Source organism: Alnus glutinosa, chromosome 5, assembly GCF_958979055.1.
Source record: "Alnus glutinosa chromosome 5, dhAlnGlut1.1, whole genome shotgun sequence".
Lineage (NCBI taxonomy): Eukaryota > Viridiplantae > Streptophyta > Magnoliopsida > Fagales > Betulaceae > Alnus > Alnus glutinosa.
In genome coordinates, this window is record NC_084890.1 from 22,767,996 (window position 1) to 22,779,195 (window position 11,200).

The 11,200-nt window shown below is 34.3% G+C and overlaps 1 protein-coding gene and 1 pseudogene across 1 annotated transcript; one reads left to right on the top strand and one right to left on the bottom strand.

Moving 5' to 3' along the window:
* The first annotated feature begins 234 nt into the window (after positions 1-234).
* LOC133869099 (double-stranded RNA-binding protein 1-like) lies at positions 235-5,656 on the top strand (annotated as a pseudogene).
* Positions 5,657-9,059: 3,403 nt separating this feature from the next.
* LOC133869386 (U-box domain-containing protein 21-like) lies at positions 9,060-10,567 on the bottom strand. The gene has a single exon (XM_062306362.1). The coding sequence runs from the start codon at positions 10,512-10,514 to the stop codon at positions 9,180-9,182; it is 1,335 nt and encodes a 444-aa protein (XP_062162346.1). The 5' UTR covers positions 10,515-10,567; the 3' UTR covers positions 9,060-9,179.
* Between the last annotated feature and the right edge of the window lie 633 nt (positions 10,568-11,200).

Sequence of the window (11,200 nt, forward strand, 5' to 3'; positions counted from 1 at the left end):
TTCGATGTACTAAATTATGCTTAAGTTGCAGGCTAGGTCACTTATATTGTTATTCATATTAAGCATTTTGTGTGCCTTTGGAACTACCCTTTAAGATATCATGTGATATTAGAAAATGCCAAAATATTTGTATATTGTTATTTATGCTTAAATAATTAACATTATTCGTATATAGTATCGGCAATATTTTGGTTGAATTTGTTATGCTATTATTGGTGGAGAAGTAATGGCTAAATGTTATGTGGATCAAATTTTGATTTAGGTCTTTCAAAACACTTGAAGTATGAGAATCAGCTACATGAATATGCCCAGAGGTCTGGAATTCCACTACCAATATACCAGACTATCAATGAAGGATCTCAACATGCACCTTAATTTAGGTCAAATGTTTGGATAGATGGATTAAGTTATACCTCTGTACATACTTTTTCTTATCGAAAAAGCATCTGGACAGGATGTTGCCAAACTTGCGCTGGAAGACATATCACTAAAGATTTTGAAGCATAAGAATCGGCTACACGAATATACCCAAAGGTCTAGAATTCCACTACCAATATACCAGATTATCAATGAATGATCTCAACATGCACCTCAATTTAGGCCAAATTTTTGGATAGATGTAGTAAGTTATACATTTCCAAATACTTTTTCTCATCGAAAAGCAGCCGAACAGGATACTGCCAAACCTGAGCTGGAGGGCATATTGCTAAAGATCAAGGAGGATTGATGTCCTCTCATTACTCATGGCTTGTTGCAGTGTGATTGTAGATTTAGACCTTGAATGTTTAGTGACTCCTTTTTAGATCAAATTGTAATATTATTTAGTTCAATCTTTTACATGTTATATTATCTTTCCTAGTAAAACCATGGTCTCAAAGTAGTTTTCAAGTCCTTTTCCCATACTATTTTAGTTGCTAAAGCCAATATTCCTTATTGGAAAAATATCTAATTAAATTTATAGGAGAATGCATTACTGCCATATCAATGAAGAGGTCAACCATTATAGTACCAAACCAAATTCACATTTTATTGGCATTGGTAATTTGCATCATTTCTTTCATAATGGTTTACTTGATTTAGGCTTTCCTTTTTCAACCACTTACAACCAATATAGATTGCTTGTTGGTGTATGTCCTTTTTAATATTTTGGATTAGGTAATTGCTCAAAGCTTTCTTAAGTAAATGGCAACTGCCCTAGCCTTTTCTGTTGAATTCATATAGGGGTTCACATTTTATGTTCAGCATAGAATCCATTTAACCGACCATTAGCCTTGGCTCATCCATTCAAGCTTGATTCAGCCATGAAATTTGGGGAAGGATTCATATTAATTTACGTATAGATTTCATTGAATGTGGACCGTTTTGTTGGATAGAAATATCCTTCTTGCCTGCCTTGTAATATGATATGGTTAATTCAATTATCAAGATAATCTTTTCAGTTTACTACTGTAAAGTTTTGCTAAACTGCTAGAACATAAATATTTAGGTTGTATCTTTTCTAAGTGGATTAATTTTCAATATCAGTAATGCAGTTTGAGTCATAACTATTTGAGCTATTGGTAACCAACATTTCCTTAATGTCTATCTCTACAAAACTTGTTATATCAGAAGTACAACATTGTCCATCTGATTTCGCGTTCACGTGTGAGATCTTAATTTTGTTATGACAGAATTAGTATGGTTGTGTTTATTGATAAGTTAGATAAGTTGGAAAATATGTGTTATTGTCATAGAGACAATTATTATTAATATTATTTTTATTTTTCATTTGGAACTTCCTTTATAAAACAATGTTTATATGTTATCCAAGGTCTCACTGCTATTTCTGATGGCACTGAAATTTATTCATGATTCTTGTTGTGAAGAATGGCAGGAGTTGAGATAATAAAATTAGGTGTTGGATTCTCATGGCATATATTATTACATGTAGTCTTCTATTATTGCTTGAAATATTGTCCAATATCTTAATTTTTATTGTTTTAATTAACTTTTTTTTTTTGTGGTATTTTCCAGGATACGGTGTTTTGCAAGTCTATCCTTAACGAATTTGCTAGCAAGATGAATCTAGAACAAACTACTTATGGCACCGTCAAGCGAGATGGTTTGCTTCCTGTTTTCATATCTTCTTTGGTTTTCGATGCTGTAAGTTACACCAGTGAAGTTGGTAGAAACAAGAAAGAAGCTGAATAATTAGCAGCACGTGTTGTTATTGTATCTCTCCTAGGTATCCTTTTTCTCTACAATCAATATGGATTTTTTTTTAATCTATTCATTTAATGTGTGCTCTTATCTTTTGTGTAGCTAAGTATTTGAAATAATATAATTCAGGTAGTTCTGGGTCAAGAACACTTCTTTATGAGATAATCAAGTCCAAACACAAACCCTATACTCCTTCGGATAAAGTAAAGGACCAAAGCTATGTCCATAAGAGTCCTGGATCCTAGGGAGCAAGTGTAGAACAAATTAATGCCATGCACCAGAGCGCGAGCATAGGACAAATTAATGTCATACCTCCAAAGGCAAGCCTATGACAAATTAGTGTCATACCCGGAGTAAGTGTTTGACAAATTAGTGCTGCACCGTAGGGAGTACAAACTTGCTACAAAACCTTAATTTCATGCATAAACAACACTCCTAATCACTACAGAAACTCTAACACATGTCATCTACCATGCACAAGCATTACTGTTAGATCTAAATTCATACGTTGTTATAAAATATTAAAGCATTTTAGTTATCATTATCATAATCAAGCCCATTTGCGAAACTTACAAAATAAGTGTATTAGAACGTGGATTATTGTGTGTGTTAGTGCTGTTTGCCATTTAAAACAAAATCAAACTTCAAGATCTATAGTTCTCATGCATGGATCTACTTTCTTAGAATACAAATATTAACTTTAACTCGTTTCATTAGAAAACAACTGAGCATATATAACTAAATTTAAAGTAAACAGTGTAATCATGCTTAAAAATTGAAGTTAAAGGTTGGGTTTAGCTCATTACTGTAATTGTAGAGATTCTCCAAGCAAGGTCTCCAAGAAATCCTCCTCCTCGTCCTCCTCTCTCTCTCTCTCTCTCTCTCTCTCTCTCACACACACACACACACCATAGGGTTTAGCTCTCAAAAATGGCGAAAATATGACCAAGGGATTATCATTGGTCCTTTTATAGAGCCATACATCGCTTCATAGTTCTAAAATTTTCTTTTAAAAACCTAGCATGTGCACATTGATCGTTCGATCCTTAAATCGATTGATCAGTGTGCCACGAGTATCAATTGATCGATGATCACTAAACCCTAAATTTTTTAAATATTACTCCTACCAAAATACAAAGAAAAGCCTCGACAGTTAACTCTTTAAAGACAAGGACAATCAATGACACAAAGTTCTTAGAATAATTTCACCTTTGCTGGCATCAACCTCCACATTTTAAAAAAAAAATAAAAAAATAAAAAAATTATTTGGCCTAGCTAGCTAGTTGATATTTGATAACAACAATCTAAAATAAATAGCTTTTGAGCTCAACCTTAAATGAATCAGTTATTGATCTCTTATAATAATAGAGGAAAAGTACACACACCCCCTTTAAACTACTACCCAATTATCAATGTGCCTCTCAAATTAACATTATTCGTATATAGTATCGGCAATATTTTGGTTGAATTTGTTATGCTATTATTGGTGGAGAAGTAATGGCTAAATGTTATGTGGATCAAATTTTTGATTTAGGTCTTTCAGAACACTTGAAGCATGAGAATCGGTTACATGAATATACCCAGAGGTCTGGAATTCCACTACCAATATACCAGACTATCAATGAAGGATCCCAACATGCACCTCAATTTAGGTCAAATGTTTGGATAGATGGAGTAAGCTAAACCTCTGCACATACTTTTTCTTATCGAAAAAGCATCTGGACAGGATGTTGCCAAACTTGTGCTGGAAGGCATATCACTAAAGATTTTGAAGTATAAGAATCGGCTACACGAATATACCTAAAGGTCTGGAGTTCCACTACCAATATACCAGACTATCAATGAATGATCCCAACATGCACCTCAATTTAGGCCAAATTTTTGGATAGATGGAGTAAGTTATACCTTTCTACATACTTTTTCTCATCGAAAAGCAGCCGAACAGGATATTGCCAAACTTGCACTGGAGGGCATATTGCTAAAGATCAAGGAGGATTGATGTCCTCTCATTACTCATGGCTTGTTGCAGTGTGATTGTAGATTTAGACCTTGAATGTTTAGTGACTCCTTTTTGGATCAAATTGTAATATTCTTTAGTTCAATCTTTTAGATGTTATATTATCTTTCCTAGTAAAACCATGGTCTCAAAGTTGTTTTCAAGTCCTTTTCCCATACTATTTTAGTTGCTAAAGCCAATATTCCTTATTGGAAAAATATCTAATTAAATTTATAGGAGCATGCATTACTGCCATATCAGTGAGGAGGTCAACCATTATAGTACCAAACCAAATTCACATTTTCTTGGCATTGGTAATTTGCATCATTTCTTTCATAATGGTTTACTTGATTTATGCTTTCATTTTTCAACCACTTACAACCAATATAGATTGCTTGTTGGTGTATGTCCTTTTTAATATTTTGGATTAGGTAATTGCTCAAAGCTTTCTTAAGTAAATGGCAACTGCCTTAGCCCTTTCTGTTGAATTCATATAGGAGTTCACATTTTATGTTCAGCATAGAATCTATTTAACCAGCTATTAGCCTTGGCTCATCCATTCAAGCTTGATTCAGCCATGAAATTTCGGGAAGGATTCATATTAATTTATGTCTAGATTTCATTGAATTTGGACCATTTTGTTGGATAGAAATATCCTTCTTGCCTGCCTTGTAATATGATATGGTTAATTCAATTATCAAGATAATCTTTTCAGTTTACTACTGTAAAGTTTTGCTAAACTGCTAGAACATAAATATTTAGGTTGTATATTTTCTAAGTGGATTAATTTTCAATATCAATAATGCAGTTTGAGTCATAACTATTTGAGCTATTGGTAACCAACATTCCCTTAATGTCTATCTCTACAAAACTTGTTATATCAGAAGTACAACATTGTCCATCTGATTTCGCGTTCACGTATGAGATCTTAATTTTGTTACGGCAGAATTAGTGTGGTTGTGTTTATTGATAAGTTAGATAAGTTGGAAAATATGTGTTACTGTCATAGAGACAATTATTATTATTATTATTTTCCATTTGGAACTTCTTTTATAAAACAATGTTTATATGTTATCCAAGGTCTCACTGCTATTTCTGATGGTACTGAAAATTTATTCATGATTCTTGTTGTGAAGAATGGCAAGAGTTGAGATAATAAAATTAGGTGTTGGATTCTCATGGCATATATTATTACATGTAGTCTTCTATTATTGCTTGAAATATTGTTCAATATCTTAATTTTTATTGTTTTCATTAACTTTTTTTTTTTGTGGTATTTTTCAGGATACGGTGTTTTGCAAGTTTATCCTTAATGAATTTGCTGGCAAGATGAATCTAGAACAAACTACTTATGACACCGTCAAGCGAGATGGTTTGCTTCCTATTTTCATATCTTCTTTGGTTTTCGATGCTGTAAGTTACACCAGCAAAGCTGGTAGAAACAAGAAAGAAGCTGAATAATTGGCAGCATGTGTTGTTATTGTATCTCTCCTAGGTATCCTTTTTCTCTACAATCAATATGGATTTTTTTTTAATCTATTTATTTAATGTGTGCTCTTATCTTTTGTGTAGCTAAGTATTTGAAATAATATAATTCAGGTAGTTCTAGGTCAGGAACACTTCTTTATGAAATAATCAAGTTCAAACACAAACCCTATACTACTTCGGATAAAGTGAAGGACCAAAGCTATGCCCATAAGAGTCCTGTATCCCAAGGAGCAAGTGTGGAACAAATTAATGCCATGCCCCAGAGCGCGAGCATAGGACAAATTAGTGTCATACCCGGAGTAAGTGTTTGACAAATTAGTAAACAGTGTCTATAACTAAATTTAAAGTAAACAGTGTAATCATGCTTAAATTACAGTAATGAGCTAAGCCTAACCTTTAACTTCGATTTTTAAGCATGATTACACTGTTTACTTTAAATTTAGTTATATATGCTCAGTTGTTTTCTAATGACACGAGTTAAAGTTAATATTTGTATTCTAAGAAAGTAGATCCATCCATGAGAACTATAGATCTTGAAGGTTTGATTTTGTTTTAAATGGCAAACAGCATTAACACACACAATAATCCACGTTCTAATACACTTATTTTGTAAGTTTCGCAAATGGGCTTGATTATGATAATGATAACTAAAATGCTTTAATATTTTATAACAACGTATGAATTTAGGTCTAACAGTAATGCTTGTGCATGGTAGATGACATGTGTTAGAGTTTCTGTAGTGATTAGGAGTGTTGTTTATGCATGAAATTAAGGTTTTGTAGCAAGTTTGTACTCCCTACGGTGCAGCACTAATTTGTCAAACACTTACTCCGGGTATGACACTAATTTGTCATAGGCTTGCCTTTGGAGGTATGACATTAATTTGTCCTATGTTCGCGCTCTGGTGCATGGCATTAATTTGTTCTACACTTGCTCCCTAGGATCCAGGACTCTTATGGACATAGCTTTGGTCCTTCACTTTATCCGAAGGAGTATAGGGTTTGTGTTTGGACTTGATTATCTCATAAAGAAGTGTTCCTGACCCAGAACTACCTGAATTATATTATTTCAAATACTTAGCTACACAAAAGATAAGAGCACACATTAAATGAATAGATTAAAAAAAAATCCATATTGATTGTAGAGAAAAATGAGACCTAGGAGAGATACAATAACAACACGTGCTGCTAATTATTCAGCTTCTTTCTTGTTTCTACCAACTTCACTGGTGTAACTTACAGCATCGAAAACCAAAGAAGATATGAAAACAGGAAGTAAACCATCTCGCTTGACGGTGCCATAAGTAGTTTGTTCTAGATTCATCTTGCTAGCAAATTCGTTAAGGATAGACTTGCAAAACACCGTATCCTGGAAAATACCACAAAAAAAAAAGTTAATTAAAACAATAAAAATTAAGATATTTGACAATATTTCAAGCAATAATAGAAGACTACATGTAATAATATATGCCATGAGAATCCAACACCTAATTTTATTATCTCAACTCCTGCCATTCTTCACAACATGAATCATGAATAAATTTCAGTACCATCAGAAATAGCAGTGAGACCTTGGATTAACATATAAACATTGTTTTATAAAGGAAGTTCCAAATGAAAAATAATAATAATATTAATAATAATAATTGTCTCTATGACAATAACACATATTTTCCAACTTATCTAACTTATCAATAAACACAACCATACTAATTCTGCCATAACAAAATTAAGATCTCACACGTGAACGCGAAATCAGATGGACAATGTTGTACTTCTGATATAACAAGTTTTGTAGAGATAGACATTAAGGGAATGTTGGTTACCAATAGCTCAAATAGTTATGACTCAAATTGCATTACTGATATTGAAAATTAATCCACTTAGAAAAGATACAACCTAAACCTTAAAACCCTAAAACCCTACAATTACAGTAATGAGCTAAGCCCAACCTTTAACTTCGATTTTTAAGCATGATTACACTGTTTACTTTAAATTTAGTTATATACACTGTTTACTAATTTTTTTTTAATAGTTTAATTTAGTTTTTTTTTCTTTGAATTTATAAGGATATATTTATCTCATTCAAACTTTTTTTGGTAGTTTCGCGCGGGGAGGAGTGGGGGGTGGTAACATTGACACAATTTGATGACACATTGAGAAAAGAGTAATAGTTTACTTTTCCCTAATAACAATTTAAAGCCTTAACTAACATATAGGAATGTAACACATACACATGCGAAAACTTCATTTTTGTGTCTGTGAGGAAGTGGCAGACGTTATTAATGGAGATAACTCAAATTCAGCTAGTCAAAAGGTTATTTTAACTAGTCATGTAGTATATATATATATATATATATAAACTCTTCATTTGGCTAGCCATTTTGGCTCAAGATTTGACTAGTTGTTTTAGTGCTCAACAAATTTGTTCGGATAGGACTGCACGCAGCTCATACGTAATCATGCGAAAAACTCTGTTTTTGTGTCTATGAAATTAAAAGTGGCAAATGATATCAATGGAGAGCACTCACATTAACCTAGCTAAAAGGTTATTTTAACTAGCCTCGTAGCAAATATATATATACATAAAACAAAAAAAAAAAAAACCTTCATTCGGCTAGTCACTTTAGCTAAATTTGATTAGATGCTTCAATGCTCAACGAACTTGTTGAGTGGTAGCTCAACAATACATGAGTTAAATTAATTAAAAAAAAAAATCAATTTGATTATTTATCTTTTTGAAAATAGTAAAAATAGACAAAAAAATAAAATAAAATTAATAGAATAGTGAAAATGAATAACTAAAATGTTGAGTAAGATGTAAATGCTTAGAAAAATAGATAGTTAAAATAAAAAAAATGTTGTTCTTAATTAGCTAAACATTTGCAAAGTAGAATGCGAAAAGTCTGGTCATACTTTGTCTTATTAACTTACAATGCTGCCATTATGGCCCTCCGAGCTTGAGTCCTTGTATAGAGTCTATAGACTAGGTTTTGTTTGGTAACCCTTGTGTTGAATTTTTTTGTTTTTGTTTTTAATAAGAATAAAATGTGATTGATGTGATATAAAGTAGAAAGAAGTTTGACATTTTTTATTTGAATAATAATAATAACAAATAATTGATGTGATATAAAAAATAAATAAAGAAAAGAGGAGAAGAGGAGGGAGGTTTATCAAACACGGCCTAGATTGCTTCACTAAAAAGAATTTTATGCTCGGATTGTCGCTCAAAAGCATATCAATATGTGATAATAAATAAGCATAAATCTCACTACTCCTGAAATTAGGCATACATTTCAAGCCATTTCATCTCATAAATTTCACAAAAATATTAATAATAATAAAATAAAACAAGCACTAAGCACAAGCAAGAGAACTTCAAAACTTGGATATAGACCATATAATTCATTCCCTTTTCTTTCAATTTGAAAATTAAAAAAAAATCGTATTATATACATTACATTGAAAAAATGATTAACACCCATAATTATTAGTTATTAAAATTGCCTTTTGATATCCTTAAAATCCATGGAATCAATGCACTCCAACTCCAACCGATCCTTGTGAAGATTCATCGCTTTCAACAGCTCCGTTGCCTTCTCCCTCGTTCTCTCCGTACATCCAACTTGCAAGAGCAACAGAAGCTTCTGAAAAGCACCCACTTGAAGAGCTTCAACAAGAAGAACTCTTCCTCCTACTTCATGCTCCCTCTTTTCATTCTTCCAGAGCTTCCATAGGATGGAAACCGAGAACTCGGTTGTGAAATCCGATACGCGCAACAACTTCTTGACTAGAACCGGCACTGTCAAAGCATGGCTGTAGGCCTTTTCTCTACCTTTTTCTCCGCTGCATATTCCGTCAAGAACGCCCATCGCCTTCTCGCATACGCTTCTTTCGCTGTCCACAAGTTTCTCCAGCAGCAATGAGACCAAACCCATGTCCGCAAATCTTTCTCTGTTTGTCTCGTTTTGATCGTACGAGGAGGAACTGTTAACCATGTGATATATCACCATCAATGAAGCTTTTGTGGCAGTGGGGCAAATGGGTTCTTTGATCAGCTTCACCAGTGCTTCTAAAGCTCCTTCAATCTCCGCCAATGCGTCTGATTCAAGAAGAAGCTCTTTTAACGCCAAAACCGCGTTCCTTCTCGCCGACAAATCTCCGCCCTTCAAAAACCATACCATGCAATGCAACGAAGCAGCCGACCCAAGATTAGACTTGGCCTGTTCGTCGAGCGGGAAAAGCAGTGTCAAACCCGACAAGATTTCCTCCAACACGGCACCGTTTGTGTCGAACGACGCGGATCTCGAGAAAGATTCAAACGCGGCCGACAGAACGCTGCCGGCTCTATTTGCCGCAATGCACCGCTTGTTGCGGTCGCTCTCCTTCCCCAACGCCTTGATCTTCGCCGCCAACTCCCGGCAGCCGGCCTGGTCTCCGCGTTTACTTGCCGTCGTAATCTTGGAGAGAATTTCTGAAACCTGCGCCGAGCTGGTGGGAATCCGCGGCGTGGGGATCCTCTCAATGCCGTAGGATTGATTCTCAACGCACCAATCCTGTACCATCTTCCTCAACGTGTGGTTCGGTATTGGGTCGAGATTTCTCAACTGCTGGTTAGTAATGGGACAGGTCTGGTTCCCGCCGTCAATCCACGTCTCAATGCTCTGGCGGTCGTACGTAATCCCCGTCGCCAACGTGACCGGATCTTTCATCAACTCTAGAGATATCGGGCATCGAAAGTGGCTGGGTATCATCAGCTCCTCCAGCTCCAGGTCTCCGTTCTTAGCAGCAGCACGGCGGCCAGCTATTCGCTTTCTCCAGGAAGAAATCATTTTGTATATACTTGTTAATTTGCGTTATGCTTCTTTTGTTAAGGATTGATTCTAGTAGTTGGCCGGGCTATCTATATATAGAGAGAGAGATATTATAAGGACGGACGCGGTCCAAGTTTGAAAAGTTGGGAATAATAAATTAATTATAGTTTGAAAATATTTTGGAAAAGGGTTATGGGTTTTGAATATAATGAATATTCAACCCGAAACCCGTTGAATTGAAATGGTAAAATACGACACCGTGGGGTTTCGGTTTAGAAAAAAGAATTGATCAAATCAAACCCCCCAAAAAGACTCGAAAAGTTTGACACAAATTAAAAAGGTGGTCAACTGGTCGGTGGGACTGACCGACTCGGCGCCAACCTTTTGCACATGTGAGTTAGGCTTGGACCCGGTGGGTAATAGTATATAGTATATGTGTATAAGAGAAATGAAAATCCTACCATTAGATTTTGGACAGTCTTAACTGCAAAATTTTTAGGTGGCTTTTGGATGGGATTTAATAGGATTTTTACTGTTAAATTAGGAAGTGTTAACTTTAGAATGCATGTAATATTTTTCTTTTTCTTTATTTATATATATATATATATATAATGAGAGAATATATTTGTCATATCCCATCTTACTTATATTTGGATTTGGTTTACATGGGAATCAGATGGGATAAAGAAATTATAGTGTCTTGT